Source organism: Lacerta agilis, chromosome Z (genome assembly GCF_009819535.1).
Source record: "Lacerta agilis isolate rLacAgi1 chromosome Z, rLacAgi1.pri, whole genome shotgun sequence".
NCBI classification, from domain to species: domain Eukaryota; kingdom Metazoa; phylum Chordata; class Lepidosauria; order Squamata; family Lacertidae; genus Lacerta; species Lacerta agilis.
The window spans coordinates 2,954,342-2,977,226 of record NC_046331.1 but is presented as its reverse complement, the minus strand read 5'-3'; the positions used below and the strand labels follow the sequence as shown (position 1 = coordinate 2,977,226).

Below are 22,885 nucleotides of genomic sequence, written 5' to 3'. Positions count from 1 at the left end.
GGACAGGGTGACTGTTGCTTGTCGCCGGCGCCTGCCCAGCTCAGAGACACTGCCATCGCCATGAGCGAAACAGCCGACGCCCGTGACTACGTCTCCCGCCGGGCGATCCCGCAGCTTTTTGAGGTGAGCCAGCCACTGGGATCGCCTGTGCGCTCCTTCTCTGCTGGTCTCCTTTCGGGGTGGCGTTCCCGGGGTAGCCTTTGCCACCTGTTCGCCATGCGCGCGGTCGCAGCTGAAGAAGAGCGCGTCCACCACCTCTTCCTCTGAGCATGCACAAAACGCCCCTTTGCCTCGTGGTCGGGACAGGAGGGAGGCGGGCGGGCAGATTTGAACGCCTGGGCTGGGTCCCCTGGAGTCTGGCCACAAAAGGCAGACGTGTCCGGGGCTCACCTGAAGGCAGTGTTCAGGAAGGCTTGTTTCCACACCCTGACAAATGATAGCCCCCAAATTAAGTCCGCGCTGGTGAGTTAAAAATTGGGTGGGAAGATCGTGCCCCATAAGTATGTCCAGAGCAACTATGCCTCATATAAGCCCTCATCCCTGTTTTGTAATGGGCTAAGACCTGGGAGAGCATAGTTCAAATCTTTGCTGGGCCGGCCATGAAACTTCCCGAGTGACCTTTCGCCAGTCACAGCCTCTCATCCTAACCTACCCCACAGGGAGGTTGTTGTGTCAATAAAATGGGGGGGTTGGTAACCACCACCCTGAGGTCCTGGGAGGGGGTGGGGGGATTTAAATGTAATAAATAAAAAGACCAAGGAGTGATGTGTCCCATGTATTCATATAAAGAACAACAAGCAAGTAGTATCTTAGCATGTGCCAAGGGCTAACACTCCACCATGCATTTGAGGTTACAGGCATGACGGCTTCTGGGTCAAGAGAACCCGGCTTGAGTCACCTCTGAGAAATCATTGAGCAGCATGGAAAATTACCTTTGGCAGAGGAGAGTGAGGGATAATGCCCCCCCATGCCCTCAGGTGTTTGTTTTTTCACCACCTTTGCATGGAGAAGAAATGTGCCTGCTTGATGCCTGGACAGCCTAGCAACCTAGCTGGCATTAACCTGTATTGATTGCTAAATGAATTGACTCAGTTATTGCCCTCTTGAAAGGGAGCCTGTGTGATCAAGCTGTTAAGCTGCCATTATTGCGAGACCCGGGGAGCTGTTTTTAATAAACAAGAAACAAATCCAGAGGGAAGTGCCTTTGTTGTGAGGAACTTTCTCCATGTGGCTGGTTTTGCATTTGTCTCTTGGCCACAGTCAATCATTGGAGGTCCCCCCAGAGCCAGTAATTAAAGAGGAAATGTGAGGCTCCAATCCAAAACACAATTCCCAGGGGTGTAAGCACAGCTGAGGAACTTACAGAATGCTTTTCTTATACAGGTGAAACTCGAAAATTAGAATAACGTGGAAAAGTCCATTTATGTAAGCAATTGTTTTCATTAGCTACTGGAGTTTAATATATGAGATAGACTCATGACATGCAAAGCGAGATAGGTCAACCCTTTATTTGTTATAATTGTGATGATCATGGCGCACAGCTGATGAAAACCCCAAAAGCTGAGATTGTGAATTTGGGGTTCTCATCAGCCGTACGCTATAATCATCACAATTATAACAAAGAAAGGCTTGACATATCTTGCTTTGCATGCCACGAGTCTATCTCATATATTAGTTTCACCTTTTAAGTTGAATTACTGAAATAAATGAACCTTTCCGCGATATTCTAATTTTTCGAGTTTCACCTGTATGTATTGACTTGCACAAGTGCGGGTGCCCCATAAAAAAAAAAATTCCCATAGCATTTAATAGGGAAAGACATTAGCTTTGCATGCAGGAGGTCTAAGGTTCAACCCCTGGCATCTCCAGGTAGGGCAGGGGAAAACCTTTGTCTAAAGTCCTATTGACTTCAAAGGGTCTTACTCTCGGGTATAGGACTGCAGCCTTGGTTATTGTGGCTAGCAGCCGCTGACAAACCCCATTCTGCAAATGTGTCAAATCCCCTTGTAAAGCCGCAAGCCAATTCACATCCTGGGGCAACAGATTTTATAATGCGGGATTGGTGCCAAATGCATTGCTCTGCTTTCCTTTGGGCCACCTCAGTAAAGCCAACAGGGGGGTCTTGCCATCTGGGCAGCCCGGGACGAGTCCACACACACTGCCCAGGAAGGCCACTTCAGTGCTGCCAACACAGTGGCTTGACTTCACTTGCAGGTGCACTCCATTGTCTCTCAAGACAGACAGATGACAACAGCAACAACAATGGGGAACTTTCCTCCCCCCCAATCTGATGGCCTTGTTGTCTTCTTCTGATGGTTAGAGGGCACATGCCAGTGGTGGCAGGGCCAGAGACAAGAGTTGGCAGAGCAATGAATGTAAACATTACATTAGTCTGGTAGGCTACTTTTCACACCCTCTCACAGCCAGGGGGGTAGGAGGGGGGGTGCAGGGTGTGTGGTCCGCCCAGTGTGTCATGCCCGAGGGGGTGACAAAATGGCACACCGTGGTGGGGGGGCACTTACCACGGGGCCTGACCTGCAGCGCACCCGAGCCACACGTCTCTCCTGGGAGTGACACAGTGGCTTGGACCCCCGTGCAGCCCAAAACGGCAGCGTGGGGCTTGCGTCCGCCAGGCAGACTCTGTGGGCGGATTGCCGCCACGTCCCCATGCACGGATCGCCATGGAACCCCCCCAAATGGATCGCCGCAGCAGCCCCCCTGGGCAGATCGCCCTGCCCCCGTCGCTCTGTCTGCTGGAACAGCTAGCTACACCCCTGCTCACAGCACCCTGCTCTGCCATACATCCAGGCAAGCATTCAACAACAACTAAGGAGGGAGCAGTCATGAGTATGGCTGGGGAGAGGCTGTAGCAGCCACTCCCAAACCCAGCCCTCCAGATGTTTTGGGACTACAATTCCCACCATCCCTGACCACTGGTCCTGTTAGCTAGGGATGATGGGAGTTGTAGTCACAAAACATCTGGAGGGCCAAGTTTGGGGGTGCCTGGGCTGTAGCATGGGAAATATCTCAAGGGCCAAACAAAAAGACTTTGGCCCCTGGACCTCAGATCCACCCCCCAAATGCCGCTGTTATAATGGATGATATGATTATGTATCCCCCTTTCCATTTACTCTGTAGTAATTCAAGGTGTGTTTGTTTACATCATTGTAGCATCCCAACACAGTAACTGTCTCCATGGCTAAGCCCTGGATTCCGCTTTCCCAGACACACCTGTTACCAGAGCATACAAAGTGAGGGACGGGACCATTTTATTCTGAGGCAGGGGTGAGGAAGGAACCAGGACACATTCCCGTCCACCCCTGCAGGGGTAAAACAGCAAAAGGAACCATAAACTTTTGGTTCCATTCTTGTTTCCACATTAATTAATCTGTGTCATTTAAATAAGCCACATACATTCATATTTAAATATGGCTTGAAACATGTACTTAAATGCAACTTCCGTCATTAATGATGGATTGCAAAAATGTATTTAAATGCATGTTAAATACATTTAATGTGGGAGAGTGGTTAAGAGTGTCACACTAGGACCTGGGAGAGACCAGGGTTCAAAACCCCACTTGGCCATGAATCTCACTGGCTTTGGTAATATGGTGCCCTGAGCAAGGACAAAATTTGGCACACACCTCCACCCCCAAATATTTCCTTTCCCCCACAATAATTTCTTTAGGTCCTGTTTTTTTTTTAATGGACATCTATAATAATAATAATAATAATAATAATAATAATAATAATAATAATAATAGAGGTATTATTATTATTGATAGTAGTATCACCATCATTTTGTGCCCCCTCAGCTTCACAACCCTGTACAGGAGAACCACCCACCCCTCCCTAAATCTGGTGCTGATACTGAGTTATCAAGACAGCCACAAGCAGAGAAAAAACACAATATGCATGGACCTAGACCATGCCAGTTATTTATTTATATTCCAGCACATGCATTTCTAAATGTTGTTTGTTGTTGTTCACAGTGGCGTTGCTAGCCTCTGCGCTGCTGGGAGCGGCGGCAGCACAGAGGAACCCCCCTGGGGGAGGGGCACGACGCGTGCGCCGTGACGTCATCATGACGTCACGACGCACGTGGGTGCAGAAAGGGGGAATTTCCCCCTTTCCGAGGCTTTTTTTCGGCGGGGGGTGGTGGCCAGCGAGGAGGGGGTGACAAGCGTGACACACTCCCTCGCTGGTCGACCCCCCCCGCCGAAAAAAAGCAGCGGAAAGGGGAAAAAAGAAGCAGAGCTGGCGCTTGAATGCGCCGGCTCTGCTTCCTTTCCCTGCCCCCCCGCGGGTTTTTTCGGCGGGGGGGGTTCGACTAGCGAGGAGGGGGTGACAAGTTTGACACCCCCCCTCGCTGGTCGGCCCCACCAGCCGAAAGAAAGCGGCGGAAAGACCCCTTCCATGTGCTGCTGGGTGATGGAGGGAGCGGTGGCGCGTGGGAGTGGCGGGAGGGGCCGTCACCCCCACCCGCCGCTTGTCACCCTGTCACTGGGGGCGTACCGCCCCCACCGCCCCTCCCCAGCGACGCCCCTGGTTGTTCAGTCGTTTAGTCGTGTCCGACTCTTCGTGACCCCATGGACCAGAGCACGCCAGGCACCCCTATCCTCCACTGCCTCCCACAGTTTGGTCAGACTCATGTTGGTAGCTTCGAGAACACTGTCCAACCATCTCATCCTCCTTCGTCCCCTTCTCCTTGTGCCCTCCATCTTTCCCAACATCAGGGTCTTCTCCAGGGAGTCTTCTCTTCTCATGAGGTGGCCGAAGTATTGGAGCCTCAACTTCAGGATATGTCCTAGTTGCAGCTTACTTCAGTTCAATTCAAAGAATCACAACCTCTACAACTTATCCGTTGTTGCAATGCAGAAGACGTCTAATTAAAGAGCATCGGAAAACATTGCCCTGCCCACTTTCGCCATCTACTGGAATGTGGCCTTCGGAAGGCTGCATGGAAGGGAACCGTCAGCATGGTGCTCTCTGAGTGTGGTTGGACTCCAGCTCCCATCAGCCCCAGCTACTGTGGCCAGAGGCCAGGAATGGTGGGAGCTGGAGTCCTGCAGAATCGGGAGGGCACCAGGTTGGATGCCCTGATGTACACCATTCTGAGCTCATGGGTGGGGCCAGAGGTACAAGTGAGTGGAGCAGTGGAGGTGACCCTTATGTCGGAGCCTCCATTCCAGCTATGCTAAAGTTAGAATCATAGAATTGTAGAGTTGGAAGAGTCTATGAGGGTCATCTAGTCCAACCCCCTGCAACGCAGGAATCTTTTGCCCAACGTGGGGCTCAAACCCACAACCCTGAGATTGTGCGTCTCAGGCTCTGCCAACTGAGCTATCCGAGCTCAGAGGTTTCTGCACATACCTCTCTGCGCAAGCAAATGGAGTGAGTTGTAATTGTGACTTTTCTAGTTTGCTTTTACCTGCTTGAGCCAGGTGAATGGGATGTGGGAGTGACTGGGAAGCTAGTGCTACTAGCCCCTATGCCATAACTTTCTGCTATGACTTGGAGCTGGTGAGGTCAAAACATAGATCTGGGAAGAGCATCGAGACTTGGCCATGTACGAGTCCCCCACCCCTCCTGAAATGCGGATAATTTAAACCCGTGCTTTCCTTCCCTCACTTCTGCTTCTCCACAGAGCATGTTAACGGGCCTCATGTACTACCGACCAGAAGACCCGGTCAGTTATCTGGAGCACTGCTTGCAGAAAGTCCGGGAGCTGGGTGGACCCAAGATGGTGCAATGGGATACTTTCATCACTCAGGAACGGCGGGCCATGCACAGCAATGGCAGTAGCGGGCAAGGCAAGAAAACCTTCTTCTGCACAGGTTTGGATGCCCCCTCACTGAACGGCATGTTTAAGAGCTTAGGTCAGAAGTCACCAACCTTTTTAGATCTGTGGGCACATTTGAATTTTTGATGAGTGCTGTGGGTGCCGCCCTTTCCCTGGATCCTCCTACTGAGGGGGAAGGGAGGAAGTGCAAGTGTGCTTTCTCTCTCTCAATCTCTCTTCGCTTCTCTAAAGCATCTAGCTAAAAGTCCGATCCAGTAGGATTTATCTGAGCCTTAAACAGGAACACAGGAAGCTGCCTTATACAGAGTTGGACCAGTGGTCCATTTAGTCTGCACTGATGGGCAGTGGCTCTCCAGGACCTCAGAGGAGATCTTTCTCAACCCTACCAGGAAATGCCAGTGGGGATTGAACCCGGGACTTTGTATGCAAAGTGTGTGTTCTACCACTGAGCTGTGGCCCTTTTCGTATAAAGCTGGAGGAAGTGGAAAAGAGCATCTCTTGCAACTTCTTCCAACTTCAACAGTGGCTGGGGGTAGAGTTCAGAGGCTCCATGGGCACCTGGGGAAGGCACCTCAAGGACACCATTGAACCCATGGATTCCATGTTGGCAACCCCTGTAATTTGCAATGAAATTCGGATTTATTTTTATCCTTGCAGGACTAGGCTTGGCACCATACAACCAGTATCAGCACCTACCACCCATTGAAAGCCAGTTCTCCATTGAGAGTGACTCAGATATGACAGAATCCTCTGGGCTGATCCAAGAATATGATGTATTTGTCCCTGGTCAACCTCGTCCTAAGATCATATTTGTGATAGGTGAGAAGTTAACTGGGATGAGGAGGAATGGTTCTTTGGTGGGAAGAGGGGCAAATGCTTGCTTGGAGACTTGGGCAAATTCTTATTGGGTATGCAGGCAAAGTATAATTGCAAGAGAAATGAGAAAGTACAGCAGCCTGGTCTGCACATGTAGCAGAAAGAGATGGCAGAGTCCTGGGGAGATGGAATGGACTGTAAAGGTAAAAGGTAAAGGTCACTTGGACGGTTAAGTCCAGTCAAAGGCGACTATGGGGTTGCAGTGCTCATCTCGCTTTCAGGCCAAGGGAGCCGGCGTTTGTCCACAGACAGCTTTCCGGGTCATGTGACCAGCATGACTAAACTGCTTCTGGTGCAATGGGACACTGTGACGAGTGCCAGAGCGCACGGAAATGCCGTTTAGCTTCCCGCTGCAGCAATACCTATTTATCTACTTGCATTGGCATGCTTTTGAACTGCTACGTTGACAGAAACTAGGACAGAGCAACGGGAGCTCAACCCATCGTGCGGATTCGAACTGCTGACCTTCCAATCGGCAACCCCAAGAGGCTCAGTGGTTTAGACCACAGCACCACCTGTGTCCCTAATGAACTGTACCACCATAGGGTACAAGGAGAGGAGTGTGTATATATGTGTGTGTATATGGTGGGAACAGTCATCAATATGCTGATGATACCCAGCTCTACCTCTCTTTTAAATCAGAACCAGTGAGGGCAGTGAAGGTCCTGTGTGAGTGTCTGGAGGTGGTTGGAGGATGGATAGCGGCTAACAGATTGTGGTTGAATCCTGACAATACAGAAGTACTGTTCTTGGGGTACAGGGGGTGGGCTGGTGTGGAGGACTCCCTGGTCATGAATGTAACTGTGCCTCTGAAGGACCAGGTGTGCGGCCTGGGGGTCATTTTGGACTCACAGCTGACCATGGAGGTGCAGGTCAATTCTGTGTCCAGGGCAGCTGGCTACCAGCTCCATCTGGTACACAGGCTGAGAGGCTACCTGCCCACAGACTGTCTTGCCAGAGTGGTGCATGCTCTAGTTATCTCCCGCATGGACTACTGCAATGCGCTCTGCGTGGGGCTACCTTGGAAGGTGTCTTGGAAACTTCAATTAATCCAGAATGCGGTAGCTAGACTGGTGACTGGAAGTGGCCGTCTGGACCATATAACACCAGTCTGAAAGACCTACATTGGCTCACAGTACGTTTCCGAGCACAATTCAAAGTGTTGGTGCTGACCTTTAAAGCCCTAAACAGCCTGTATACCTGAAGGAGTGTCTCCATCCCCATCGTTCAGCCCAAACACTCAGCTCCATCTCTGAGGGCCTTCTGGTGGTTCCCCCACTGCAAGAAGTGAGGTTACAGGGAACCAAGCAGAGGGCCTTCTCAGTAGTGGCACCTGCTCTGTGGAACGCCCTCCCATCAGATGTCAAGGAAATAAGCAACTATCCTACTTTTAAAAGACATCTGAAGGCAGCCCTGTTTAGGGAAGTTTTTAATGTTTAATGTTGTATTGTGTTTTTAATATTCAATTGGGAGCTGCCTAGAGTGGCTTGGAAACCAAGCCAGATGGGCGGCATATAAATAAGTTGTTGTTGTTGTTGTTGTTGTTGTTGTTGTTGTTGTTGTTGTTGTTGTTGTTGCTCCAGAGCAGCCTTCTCCAATGTTGGATCTCCAGATGTTGTTGCACTACATACCCCACCCTCCTTAGCCAGCATCACTAGTGATTAGGAGTGTTGGAAGTTATAGTCCAACAACAAATAAAGACCTAGAGTTGGGGAAGTCTGTTCTAAAGCTTAGACACATTTGTGGTTATTTAGTGCACTTGATCAATTTCTTGGCTGCCCTGGAAGACCTGCCTTGCAGGCCTTTTCCCACCTGGCCTGGGGCGGGGGGTCATTTTGGCCCTGACTGACTCCAGCTGCAAAAGCTGGGGTAGCTGAACAGGCTTGTGGTCTGGGGATTTGTTTTTGCTTTTGCTTTTTTTTGCTGTTACCGATTTTACTTTTTGTATATTTATTTTTAGATCTCATGTGGAAATGGTTCCATTTGGTTGTGTACTTTCTGGTGTGTTTTTGTTGTTATTGTTTATGGTTACTTTTGTTATATATGTAATTTTGTAAATTTTGTCATGCTGCGAGCTGCCTTGAGCAAGGTTCTAACTATGGAAAGGTGGCATGCAAATAAGATGCTGATGAAGTTGATGATGGGAGCTGGAGCCCAACAGCACCTGAAAAGGTTCTCTGCTCCTTTCTCTACATGCATTGTTCAGCTGTCTTTTTGGATTGCAGGGGGCCCTGGGAGTGGGAAGGGGACTCAGAGCAATAGGATGGCCTCCCATTTTGGATTCACCTGCATCTCCGTTGGTGAGATCCTGCGCAAGCAGATGATTCATCATGCCAACAGCGACAGGAAGTGGGAACTGATCGCCAAGATCATTGCCAATGGGGAGCTGGCCCCACCGGTAAGAATGATTGGCTTTCAGAATTTTAGCAGCCAAGGTCGCTTCAAGACTTTCAGAGGTGGATTCAAGTCACTGAAATGTATAGGATAAACAGCTGACTAACAGGAAGACATACAAACTCACCGCAAGGAGATCAGGATGAATTCAAGATGAATGCTCATCACTGTATAATTGCCCCACAAATCACAAATCAGAACTAACACTGAAGTCAAGACTAGATGTAGTCTAAACTCAGTGTAAGCTTTCCGCAAGCAAATTAGGATGAATCTTCTGTAAGTTTTGGAAAGTGGTTTGCCCATCTGGTTGTCCATCCATTATTGAGATAAAAATCACCAAACTTGGCACAGGGCTACCTGAGCTGGGGACAGCAGTCTCCCTTGGTGTTTGGATGCCAGCTGCCATTTTGAATCAAGAAGGTGGACCAAAATGTCATTTTGACATGACTAAGTCCATTTTTGGCATAGATTTGGCCATAGGCACCAAGTCGCAGGGCCCTGGGTGCCATGGCTTCCACAAAGCGTGACGTGGCCACATGTGCATGCTGCAGGGTTTGGGCACACTACATCATCACGCCCCCAGCATGTGCGCACTACATTGCCACACCCCACTACATGCGTGAGTGACGTTGGCACACTGGGGACATGATAATGTAGAGCACGCCCCCAGGCACCTGCAGTCACAAGCCGGCGCCAGTGGGCTTCAATGTCTCTCAATAATAATTAAACTTGCTTGGAAGGGTGGAAGGGAAGGTGTTCTCTTTCCCATTTACCACCTCTTGTGAGACAGAGGACTTTTGGGGGGTGGAATTTATCTCCCTCCCATTGCAATTTCTGGAGCAGCAGCAGGAAAGGAAATGAGTGGATGAGGGAGAAGGAAGTGGAAAGGCTTTGGAGGTGAGAAGACAGATTTGCATTCTTTTCTGGCTCAGATTAAAATCTTTAGTCTGTGATGCTCAGTGTGTAATTGACAGGAACACTGAGAGTCACCGGGATTCATCTATTTCCCAGCCAGGGCTTACAAAAACTTGGCAACTCCACTGATCTTTTTGTTATTTTCCTGTTCATCTAGCTTAGCCCACAAGCAAGGAACTGAGAGCCTCAGCCTTCCCAGTGATTCCTCTCTTTTGCCTTTCAGGAAACGACAATCGAGGAGCTGAAGCAACAATTTATAAAGCAGCAAGATGCGAAAGGCTTTGTGGTGGATGGCTTCCCCCGAGACATTGGCCAGGCGTTAACATTTGAGGAGCAGGTAGGAGACAAACCAGGCAGAGTGAAAGAAACTCTGGAAAGCCACTGCCACTCATTGCAAATGATACTGAGCTAGATGGACCAAAGTGGAGGAACATAGAGGAGAAAACAAAGAGAAGGGAAACACTGGAAACAAGGATGAAACCAGTGTCAATTTGTAGTGCTCCAGTCATACCCTGTGCAGCAAAGAGGGTGAGAGGATGGCCGTCATGTTTAAAGCCTGATGCTTGTCTCCCTTCTCTGGCAGATCGGCTCCCCAGATCTTGTTGTCTTCCTGGCCTGCCCAAGCCAGAAGCTCCGGCAGAGGCTAGAGAAGCGTGCCCAGGAGCAAGGCCGCCTGGATGACAACACCCATGCCATTGGGCGCAGGCTGGAGACATTCAAGCAGAATGTGCCACTGATAGTGAAGTATTATCAAGAAAAGGGAACCATTGTCCGGGTAAGGACCTTCCTGAACTGAGTTGGTTGGGTTGCTCTAAGGCATTGGGAAAGAGAATTTGCTTTCACCAGGACTGGAGACAGAGCGGAAATTAATTTCAGTTGGCATATGAAGGCGAACTGAACTAACTCACGCTTTCTGAAGCAGTACACAAACTGCAGCACAGACACCCTTCAAAATTTGCAAAATGTTCTGAATTTTTCAACGCACTTCCTCCAGCCAAGTAATGTATACAAAAATACATATACTAGTATAAAGCGTGCATAAAATGCAAATATTGATGAAAATGTACAAAATCCACTATACAATGGAAAATTTCTTTGCAGAAAAGTTTTATTAGAGAAAATAGCATACCCAAAAAATATTCATTACATTTGTACACCATCCTTCATCCAAAGGTCACAGGTGATTCACAACATAAAAATATAAAACAAGAACACAAAATGCATAATAAAACACAGCAGGCCCTGCTCTCCTCCTTTATAACCAGCGTGAGAAAGATTTAACAGCACCTCCTGTCCCCTGCTTTCCCTAACAGTTTGCTGCAGACAGAGAGGAGGAGGAGATTTTTGCAGACATTGGCTCCTGTGTTCAGCAGCGGCTGCACCTGGAAAGGATGGAGTTTCCAGGTGAGAGCGGGGGGGGGCACCTGTTTGCATCTGGGTGGGGGTCTGAAAGGTAAGGAGAACAGCACTCTACAAAAAAAGCTCGAGTCATGCGATTGCATGGTCGCTTAGGGGGCAGATCTTCCTTCTATCCAGGGCTCCCCCCCCCCAGGATACTCCCAGGTGGGAGAGGTGCTTTCAAGAGGAGCCAGGGCTAGAACCAGCAACCCTTGGCTCTCTGTGCACCTCTTGTGTCTGGTGAGTCATTATTATGGTGGCTTGGAGCTTCACCCCAGACAGTGAAGTATTACTCAGGGTCTGGAGTCACCACACTCACCCTGGCTGGCCATTAGTTGCCCAGGACTGGGAGGATTGAAAAGACTGGACGCCACCTGTCTATCACAATTCTACAAAATGTTCTGCTGGTGAGGAAGGCAAGAACCGTAAACCTGTGGCTACAGTTTGGAAAGCTGGATTTTCAATGGGAGAGTATGTGCACAATCCCAAGTGCCAGGAGAGGAAATAACAAAATTGGAGTGAAAGGAGACCATTAGCCAAAATGGACCTTTGCTGCTTCATTCATTGATGAAGGCATAGGGAGTGACGGGGAGGCAGGAAGAGACAGGTCTAATTTTTTTTATATCGGAAGAGTATGGGGTGAAAAAGCCTCCCCTCTAGTATCAGAACAAAACTGAGCGCGAAGGAATAAAACAGGGGAGGTAGGTGGAAAGTGCCAGGGGCAATAGAAAAAAAGTGACAGGAGAAAGTTACACCTCAAGAGCCTGCTGGGTGAGGCCAGTGGCCCGTCTAGCCCAACATCCTCTTCTCACAATGGCCAAGCAGATGCCTCGATGGGAAGCCCGCAAACAGGATCTGGTCACAAGAGCTGCTGCTTCCAGCAGTCGGTGTTTGGGAGCACTGCTGCCTCCAGCTGTAGAGGCAGAGCTGCGGCCTTCAGCTGTAGCCTTCAACAGCCTTCCCCTCCATGCGCATAGGCAGGGCAGTCATGCCCATGAAATTAACAGAGAGATGCCTCTCATCACCTCTAGTTTGTCCCTGAGATCTGGTTGGGTGGGTGGGGGGGACAACACCATCAAAGAACCTGCAGGAAGGTGGGAGATGAGAGGAGGTTGACCCTAACTCATAATCTAATCCCCACAATAACCCTGCGAGGTAGGTTAGGCTGGGAGGCAGTTGTTCATCCAATGAGCTTCATGACCAAGTGAGGGATTTGAACCCTGGTCTCCCAGGTCCTCGGCTGATACCACACTTGTACATGGGCATAGCCAGGATTTTTTGGTGGGGGGGGGAGGGCAGAACCTCAGATTTGTACAGATTTGTATTGATTAGGGGGAGCAACCGCCCTCCCCCTTGGCTATGCCCATGCACTTGTAGGCTGAGAGTTGATTTGCAGTGAGTAGGAAGGGAGCCCACTATAAATGTTTGCCTAATTTTACTCCAGCTGCAGAGTTTAGATATTTTTGTGGTCCTAAACACAGTGTCCACTCTGGATGCCAGATGCTGGGAATGGCAGGGGGGGTGACACTACTGTGCTTCTGTGCCCTGCTTGCCGTCTTCCCCAGAGGAATTGGGTTGGCCATTTGGAAACAGGATGATGAACCAACAGAACCGTTGGCCTGATCCAACAGGGCTCTTCTCATGTGAAGCTTCAGGTTGCCTGGGGGCAATGGTGGACGTATTTCAAGGACTAGCTCTACAAAGACCCGTGTAGCTTTCTGCTTTCCAGTATCCCAAAATGATGGCAGCTGAGACCGAGACTTGCTTTTACCACCTGGGAGGATTCTGTCGGCACCCTGGTTTGTTGTGTTGCTCCCCCTGCCACCCGCCACCGCATGGAACCTTCCGGGCATCTTTTGTTTCCTGTTTCCTGTTTCTTGATTCAGAGTCTCCATTGCTGGCGCCGTTGGACAATCTGTTTAGCCCCAGCCAAGACTCTCCGAAGGAAGAACAGAATTGGGGGCAGGTAAGGTTGCAGCGGTGGAATGTCATAGGCCTGGGCTCTTGGCAGAAGGCCTCCCAACTTGCTTCCAGAGCTGAGGCTGGATTTGAGCCCCACTTCCTCTTTTCTGGGTCAAAAACAGGAACGGGAAGGGGTGGGAAACGGGAAACGGGAGTTCACAACGGGAAAACAGCAGAGTCAGTGGCCCAGGAGGTCAAAAACTGGCATTGGTCAACTGCTGGCTGACAGTTAACCCCTGTCCATTAAGCAGAAAGTAAAGTATTGGATACAACCGGAAGCTGCTTTTATTTTATTTTATTTTGCTTGGTTTGCTTGCTTGCAGGATTTCTATACCACTTTTTAGGTGGACCTCCACAAAGTGGTTTACATAAGATTACACTTATTTTTTTTGGGAGGGGGGGAGGATGAGTTTCAAAAGAATGGGAAAGGCAACATGCTTGTTTAGAAAAAGCTATTACTGGTGCTTCTCCCCTCAGGGCAAGATGGTCCTTCAGATGACCCTGTGGAGCAGGGAGGGGAGTTGTATCCAGTGTTAGTCCTACTCAGAGTAGACCCATTAAATTTAGTTAGCCATCCATCCATCCTAAGTTAGCCATCCATCCATTTTGAGCAAGGGTTATTCCATTAGCCCATCTAGCTCACAGTTTCCCAGGGTTTCAGGTGGGGGACATTCCCAGTCCCACCTGGAGGTGCCAAGGATTGAGGACCTTGGTGAAGTGTTGCCTGGTGATTGGTGCCTTTGCCCCATCGCTTCTTGAAACATTTCCCTGATCCTTTTTGTGTGGGGACCTGATTTAATATGCTCTCCTCTTCCATAAAACCCAGCTCTTATGAACACATATGGCTGCCTGCATTGCACCCATTGGTCCATTTAGCCTCATACTACCTGCTCTGACGGCAGCAGCTTTCTGAGGTTTACCCCCAGCCTCACCTGGAAATGTCAGTATTTGAACCCCTGACCTTCGCCATGCAAAGAGTAAACTACTACCACTGAGCTACAGCCCTTCCCCTCATATTGGTTTCCGTCTTTCACCATCTCACCCCTGGCAAAGATGGGGCTGATGGAAATTGATTTCAACCTCATTTGGAGGGCCCTAGTTTACAAACTGTGTGGGGCAGCTTTGGGAGACCTGTGGCCCCCTGGACTGCAGATCCCATCGTCCCTGACCATTGGTTGTGCTGGCTGGGACCAGTAGGAGGTGGAGTCCAACAATATTTGGAAGGCTATTAGTTCGCCATCCCTGCACTAGTACTATAGGAAGCGGCCTTTGCGAAGTTCATTTGTTCAGACAGCCTTTACCCAGACTGGCATCTTCCCAGGGTCCCAGAGACAGATGCATCTTCCTCTACCCCCTCCTACCTTCGCAACTCGGGGCTTACAACTGGGAAAAACAGCAAATATTGCGTGCAATGCTGGGGCTCTACGCCTCTGACCCATCATCTGTCTAGCCCAGTACATTGTGTGCTGATCCAACAGTGTCTCTCTTTGCTAACTCCGGTGTGTAAGATTTCCAGCCCCCACTCCAAACAGGAGATGCTCCTGGGGATTGAACCCGGGGCCTTTTGTATACAAAGCAGGTGCCCTGCTACTGAGATATGGCTCTTCTTCCTCCTCCACCACCACCAGCAGCAGTGTCTTCCCAGAAGCAGCCAGGCCACGTGCCCTTCACTCCTTCATTGACATTCCTTTACTTTCCATTATCCCTCACTCCTCTTAGCCCCCCCCGCCTGCATCTGCATAATGTAGTTTGGAAGGGCAAATTTGTCCATTTTGGTTTCTGGTTAGGATGGGAGAATCTGTTAATTCTGGTTTCTCATTTTTCCAATCTTAATTCCAGTTCTCCGCATAAGTTTCTGTTGTTTGTTTGTTTTAAGAAGACCTCTCCTCATTAGCATTTTGGTGCTAATTTCTCCCAAGATAAAGATTTTTGATCACACTTTTGCAGACCATACATTTTTCATGCACCTATTCCTAATATAATGCTTTTTTTTTTGCAAGCTACTTTCCACTAAGATAAACCCATTTTCTACACACTTCTACCCAGTTATATGAAGTTTCACGCACATGACTTGGCAGTTGGAGAGCCACCTGTCAGTTACCTGACATCATAATGGCATCACCAGGCAACTGACAGGTGGGGTGTTCCACTCACCTGTCCAAGTTAGCAGCCCACGGAGGTCGGGACAGATAGCAAAAACAAACAAACAAGCAAACAAAAATAAAAACTCCAGCTCCTTTACCCATGACATAAAGTGATACTAAAATAGTTATAAAGATGGTCAATAAAACCAAACAAATCGAAGTGTAAATAAAGCCAGCGTTCTTTAAAAAACAAACAACAACAACCCAAAACCCTGATGAATAAAATAACACATTAATTTGATAAAGGTCCCCCCCCCCCAATACCTTTCTTGTCATTGTGATGACATAGAAAACTCAGGGAGAGTTTCGCTTCCTTATTTGCTTCTCCCATTTTTACTCTCCTGCTGCACCTTCTTGCGGTTTCCTTGCGCGCGCCCCCCACCCCATCCCCATCATAGCATTTCTATGCGGCTCAGGTCTCCGGGCATCGGGTGTCCTTCGTCGCCAACCGTGTCAGGCAGCGAGAGTGTGTGTGTGTGTGTCCCCCCCTCCTCCCAGCATGCCACGCGCCTGGCAGTCGTGTATATAGAGTGGTAAAAATAGCTGGATATCCCATGCAGGGGCAGGCTGCTGGCGAGAAAGAGAGCCTCGTCTTCCTCGACCCTCCCCTTTCTTGTCCCCCTGCATCCCAGCGCTGAGAGGTACGTACGGATCTTTTGTTGGGGCAGGGCTTTTTTGGGGGGGGAAGGACACACCAGCACCACACACACACACACGCACGCACCGCTTAATGCAGCCAGAGAGAGCACGCTGCAATTCTTGTTTTTATTGTTTTCATTCATTGGGTACCACCCGGCAGAACGAGGAAGCAGGACATACATTTTCATTATGTTGCTCATGGTCTGTGCCGTCGTCGTCAGGGATTCAGTAGAAGGGTTACAACAACCCTCGGTTGGCTGCTAAGTCCCTTTTGCAGCTCAGTGACTGTGTGCTTGCAGACAAGGAATAACAACAATGGAACAATGCGGTGCTGCTGCTGTGTGCACTTTTAAGAATTTGATCCCTCTGGCTAGTTTGTCAGTCGTGCGTGTTGCTGTTGTGGTGACGCTGGTGGCGTGTGTAATACACACACACCCATGCCTTTGCTTGGGTTGTGCGCCTGGGATCATCAGGAACCTGCCCTGTTAAGTCGCTCAAGGTCAGTGTTCCTTCCATCTTGCGTCGCTGGGTTATCCACCACCCCACCCCACCCCCAGAATTCATGCCATTAAGAGAAATCGCAGTGTGTGTATGCGTCCCGCCCCCACCCCCCAGCCAGCCTCACATCTCCAGCCACAGGGAGATCCCTGTGAAAGGCACGTTCTTCTTCTTCTTCTTCTTCTTCTTCTTCTTTTTTTACTGGGAGTCTGGCTGGAAATGTTGAATCGCTTTGCCAGTTGCTAAGAAACTTCGGGGCGGGGAGGGAGAGGGAGCTGCAGACAGTGTTTGCAGCATACTGAAATGCTAGACTGAAATAGAGTAAGCAAGAGTGGGAGGAAAGAAAGTGGGGGGGGGTGCTTTGCAAGCTGGGAACCTGGGCTGAAATTTCTGTTTACATACCTAAAACAGGTACAATATGTGGAGTTTTGCTGCTCAGGATGTGCAAATGCACTTGAGGAGGTGTGTGTTTGTACAACGTTCTCTTACCCAAATAAAGAAAGCTTGACTGCTTGCAATAACCCAACAGGAGAACAGTTGCTTTGCATGCAGAAGCTCCCGAGTTTATGCCCTGTCATCTCTGGGTGAAAGGATAGAAGGCTCCCCCTGGCCCAAGTCCCTGCAAAACTGCTGCCTCTTGGAGGATTCCAAGACGGCAGACGCTGGTCCATTAGACTGAACAAGGTACTGCTCCATCAACCTCAGTCTGTTGTCAGCCACCTACTTTCTTTCTTTCTTACATCCTCATCATTATTCAGCCGAGGGGGTAGCCCTGCCTGCCAGCTTCTTCCTTCTTAGTTTCAGAGTTGCTCCTTGTAGAACACAGCAGGGAGAATGGGCACAAAACCAAAATTAGTTGGCTCCTCCAGCTATTGGATGTGGTGCCACCTACTGTTGGCCTTGTCTTTCTGCCCTACCAGTCCCAGTGCACACTAGTGGCAACCAGATGCTTCTGGGCTACATCACTCATCATCCCAGACCATCAACCATCGACCATGCTGGGAGCTGGTGTCATGTTGCCAGTCCCCAGGATAGAGGGTGCTGGGGTGGGCAGACAAATAGCCTGAGCTGGTGTAGGGCAGCTCTTTTGTGTCCATAATGTAGCTGAGTAGTAGAGCACTTGCTTTGCACTCCCCATCATCTGCAGCTGGAAGGACCCGGTAGCAACAGGTGGAAAACCCTGCCCACCCCAGACCTTGCAGAACTTGCTGCAAGTCAGAGTGCATAGTCAATGGTGCTTCCAGGATTAGGTGAACAAAGAGTTCGACCTTGGATATGGCAGCTGGCTATGGTTAAAGCTGCATCTGAGATAAACAAATAATAGCTTGAAAGAAGAAAAAGTGCTGAATTGTTTTCTGATGGTACGCTCGGTGTCGTAGCATCATGTTAGAAATATGTTTTCCTCCTAGGTGTGTGGAAAAAAGGGTACTTCTCAGACTGTGCTTGCCATCTGAAGAGTGGTTGTTGTTTTTAAAAAGTGTGTGTGTGTGTGTGTGTGTGTGTGTACACACACACACACACATGTGCCTTTCATCCAACTAAATTCCACTGAGTAGTCATGTCCACCATCAATTTCAGTGGGTCTCCTCCAAAGAGAACCAACTTTGGATTCAGCCATTTCAAATTAAGGTGCCAAAGGCTTGGCATGACAGGCCGTTGCAACCAAACTGAAACCTTTTTTGGGGGAAAGCAAGAAGCTAATGGTGAAACCCATTTCTGAGAAGTGGTGTGTGTGTGTGTGTGTGTGTAAAAAATTCCTGACTGCTAAACAAAATCCACCCAAGGCTGATTTAAGTGCATGAATCAAGGAAGAACTTCCTTGCCACAGCATTTTGTTCAGTGGTGGGCTGGCCCACTATAGCCAGTCCATAGGGGTCAACTCCCAGGGCTTTGTTGTCCCCCCCCCTAAAATATTGGAGGGGGCCGGGGCCATCCAAAATCAATGGGTATTTCCATTCAAATGGCATGCGTACAACACATCATGTGATAGATTATACAGGGCAGGGCTTACCTCCCCCCCAAAAAATATTTTGTTCAATATTGGCACCCCTGAGCCAGTCTAAGATGATCTGGCCCTTTTGAAGCCTACGGGCATCATCCCCTTGTGGGTGGGACCAAAGCCAAAGTAGGTGGAGCAACCAGTATGGCTCTTAAACTTTGTACTGTAGGCTGTGCTCCACCCACTCCAAAGTCAGGTGTTTGTACGCACATTCAAAGATGAGCATCACTATCCCGTCAGGCAAGAAGCACTGTCAGCGTTCAATGACATATTGCAACTAACCAAATGCACTCAGGGAAGGAGCAGAGCAGGACCTGTGAGGAATGTACCTGCTGGCGTGGAGGCATGGCTTGGCTGGAATCCTAAGGGCCAAATACAGCAGCCTGGAAGGCTAAATTTGCCTGCCTCTCCCCCACCCACACTTGAGGCTCCTCACCCCTGATGTAAGCTTTGAACATTAGATGTCAGTTGTTAGACTCCTCTAGTCACCAAGGTGTCTTGGAGCATGTGTCCCAAATAACAGCTTTCCAGCTCACCTGAAGGTAGCCATTGTGGGGATTTGGAAGGCATGTGAATCAAGGCACTGCAATGTACTGTAAGGCACTTGCAAGACCCCTGTGGGTTTTTTTTTTTTTTAAGGAAGGGCCATTTAGATGTCTCAGTGTTTATGGAAATTTTGAGGTGACAAACACTTTGGAGTCTTGGCTGTCAACTCCAACCAGCGTGGTTGTATGATGCTGGGGATAGCTCAGTTGGTAGAGCATGAGACTCTTATTCCCAGGGTTGTGGGTTTAAGACCCGCTTTGGGCAAAAGATTCACGCAATGCAGGGGACCTCGTGGTCCCATCCAGCTTTAATTCTGTGTAAGGTGTTGTAGTCAAAATATCTGAAGAACACCAGCTTCTGCAAGGCAATTGCATCTGACAAATCTAACCCCCTGTGAGCCAATTTGTGGATATTACCAAACATATGTTATATTATATAATACATAATATCACAGTGTTACTCTGAACCTACCATTGGGTTAGCGTTGGGTGCTTATAACAAAGTCAAGCACACCTCTTAGGAAACGCAGAGTTCCTGTTCCTCACCATGGAGATGGTCTCCATGCAATTATGGGAATAATGATTCATAGCTACCTTGTAAGGTTTACCAAGATGTAGTTGGCCCACAACTCAGTTATAGAGCTGTGTAGGCAAAGGGCCTCAGGTTCCTTCCCAGTTAAAAAGAACCAGCCGATGGGAAGGTTCTATGCTTGTGGTTCTGATCATCTAAGGCCACTCTAGCCCGGTATTGGGTAGATGAACAAGCAGGTGGACTGACAATTGGACAATAGGTTTGCTAGTAGTGTGCACAGCAGGGGTAGCCAGTGTGGAAAGATGGGAGTTGTAGTCCCAACAACTTATGGAGAGCACTACATTGGCAACCCCGGATAATGGAGGAGGAGGATGTTCCAGATGACTCTGCAGATGTGGGACCTATGTGTGTTTAAATGCGGTTAAACATGGCTTGAAGGCGAATGAGGCAAATTCATGGAAGATGCTCAATTTATCTGTGGCCATTTAATCACGAAGGCTTTATGGAGCTTCCATGTCCAGAAGCAGTATGTCATTCAATATCAACCCCATGGGGTGGGGTAGGGGGAGCTCTAGGGAGTTAATGTGGAGAGAAATTGGTGAGTAAAGAGAACAGGGGTGCTGCCCCATGTATTAAAAAACGTGTTTTGTGTTGATTACCGTCTGATTATTGTCTGTCACTTTGTTGTTTATAATTTCTTTGTTTATTTGACTGTGTCTGTGTCTCTCTGTGTGTGATTGATACACACACACACACACCTCCTCACATATGGTGTGTTGTTTATAATTTGTGGTGTTCTTTTTTCTGCCCTGCTATCTGTATCAGTGGAGAGCAGGTTACTTAGTTAACTAACATATTTAGATATGCTTTTCCATTCATTTTTTTAAAAAAATGTGGAAATGAGACTGAACACATTGTGAATGAGCACATGCAAAATCGACATTGGCCAGATATAGACAGATCCATCCATCCATATGTACAGGTCATTTTTAACTTTAGAAAAAACCTCTACTTTGCTGTACAATGCCAGTGGGTGTTCTCCATCGCAAGGGATGTGACCCCTCTGAGATTTATTATGGGTGCCCCATACTTAGAACTCTGAAGCCAGCAAAACCTCAAGGTCATCTGGCCTTATTAGGTGTGTCTGTTGAGGAGTGTAACTGGACCCCACTCCTTCCCTCTTCAGTCAGACCAGTGAGGTGGGTCACAGTGATCTTTGCAAAGAACCATGGGTCTATTTTCAGTGCCTGCTCGTTTGGGACTCTTCCCAAAAGCAAGGCTGTTACTTTGGTGCAGGAATGAGGTGTGGCCATGTGTTTGCCGGCAAAACTACCTGTTGTATGTATTGTGTCCCCCCTCAGGTAATTCCTTATGGGTAGGTCACAATTTGTTCCCATTTTGCAGACAGAGGACTGAGGCCAGAAAGATTAGTGACTTGCAGAGCTAGGGACTGAAGTCAGACTTTCTAGACAGAAGGGTTTTTTTGGGGGGGGGGAGCTGGGTGCAACAGGGCTCCTGGAGCACTCTGGCTTATGCTTCATAAACACTGTTTGTGTTTGCATGAAATAGAGAACATATTTTAACCATGGGGGGGGAGAGAGATTTGAATCCTCTCCCCCATCGTCCCATTTCCCCAGTGGTAATCAGTGCCTGAAGCTGCTATTTAATTCCAGTTTTCAAATCCCATATTTTACCCAGAATGCAAACAAAATACAGACACGCTAATAAGAGAGCAGAGCCTTATCAGCAGGAAGGCATTGTCAGACACAGTGCTTTTTAGAGACGGGATTTTGAATTTTTGTTGCTGCATGAGGTATTTGTTCTCCAAATCATAAAGTGTATCCCTGGAATGCAGGAAGATAGAGAGGGAGAAGGGGCTGTGAATGATGCCCCCTTACCCTTTTGGCTCCTATCTATTGCTAGAGTTGCCAAACTTTAATCCTGTAAATCACTGGGATGCCTTATTAAAAGGGTGGGTGGAAGCTTCGCATGAGTTGCTAGCTTTTGCTGTTCCTCGGGGCTTTGTCCCTTGCCCCCAACAATGGGGGCATGCAACAGATGCATATACAATTATGTGTGGTTTGGAAAAAGTGGACAGGGATACATTTTTCTCCCTCCCTCATTATACTAGAACTTCGGGACAAATAATGAAGCTATTGGGGACAAATAATGAAGCTAAATAATGAAACTTGGGGACCCAGATGGCACTGTGGGTTAAACCACAGAGTCTAGGGCTTGCTGATCAGAAGCATACATAGGTATGGGTGGCGCTGTGGGTTAAAAACCACAGAGCCTATGGCTTGCCGATCAGAAGGTTGGCGGTTCGAATCCCCGCGACGGGGTGAGCTCCCGTTGCTCGGTCCCAGTTCCTGCCAACCTAGCAGTTTGAAAGCACTTCAAAGTGCAAGTAGATAAATAGGGACTGCTCAGTTGGGAAGGCAAACGGCGTTTCCGTGCGCTGCTCTGGTTCGCCAGAAGCGGCTTTGTCATGCTGGCCACATGACCCGGAAGCTGTCTGCGGACAAACGCCAGCTCCCTAGGCCTATAGAGCGAGATGAGCGTTGCAACCCCAGAGTTGGACATGACTGGACCTGATGGTCGGGGTCCCTTTACCTTTTAATGAAGCTATAATGTTGGTGGAAGATTCAGGACATGGAAAAAGAAGAAAAAGTCTTCATAGGGTGCCTAGTTTAACTATGGAACTCACTCCCACAAGATGCACTGTCATCACCAACTAGAATGGGATTAGAAGCAGATTAGATGAATTCTTCTAGGGGGATAAAGACTTATCAATGGCTACCAGCCATAATGGCTGTGTTCTGCCTCCACTGTTGGAGGCAATATGCCTCTGAATGCCAGTTGCTGGGAAATCACAAGAGGGAAGAGCGCTGTTGCATAACCTCCAGTGTGATGCGGCCCAAATCTGGGACATCATCTTCCGTGTCTGAAATCCTGCATGAGGCACGAGACCCGCACAAAATCACAGATGTGAAAAAAGTCATGACACCCAAAAACACACATTTTGGGGCAGCGAACGAGATTGCGGACCACCCAAATTCCTACTTTGGGGTGGGGGGTGAGATCTTGGCCAGAAATCTTGTGAAAGCAGGGCACCCAAAATGGCTGCTTTGCTCTCCTGGGGGGGGGGGGAAATGGGAAGTCCCGGTTTTTCTGGGGCAG

At 48.8% G+C, this 22,885-nt stretch overlaps 1 protein-coding gene across 2 annotated transcripts in view; it reads left to right on the top strand.

The window, feature by feature from the left end:
* Nucleotides 1-22,885, top strand: part of AK1 (adenylate kinase 1) — a 42,486-nt gene continuing 19,601 nt past the window's right edge. Inside the window, exons 1-8 of one of the 2 annotated variants that reach the window (XM_033137268.1) lie at nucleotides 1-123; nucleotides 5,648-5,837; nucleotides 6,461-6,622; nucleotides 8,905-9,077; nucleotides 10,212-10,325; nucleotides 10,572-10,763; nucleotides 11,302-11,392; nucleotides 13,273-13,352. In XM_033137268.1, the coding sequence (XP_032993159.1) occupies nucleotides 61-123; nucleotides 5,648-5,837; nucleotides 6,461-6,622; nucleotides 8,905-9,077; nucleotides 10,212-10,325; nucleotides 10,572-10,763; nucleotides 11,302-11,392; nucleotides 13,273-13,352 (1,065 nt within the window). In that variant the 5' untranslated portion in view covers nucleotides 1-60. Of the gene's footprint in view, nucleotides 124-5,647; nucleotides 5,838-6,460; nucleotides 6,623-8,904; nucleotides 9,078-10,211; nucleotides 10,326-10,571; nucleotides 10,764-11,301; nucleotides 11,393-13,272; nucleotides 13,353-16,036; nucleotides 16,134-22,885 lie in introns of those variants that run through there. The other variant, XM_033137270.1, reaches the window with a different exon arrangement.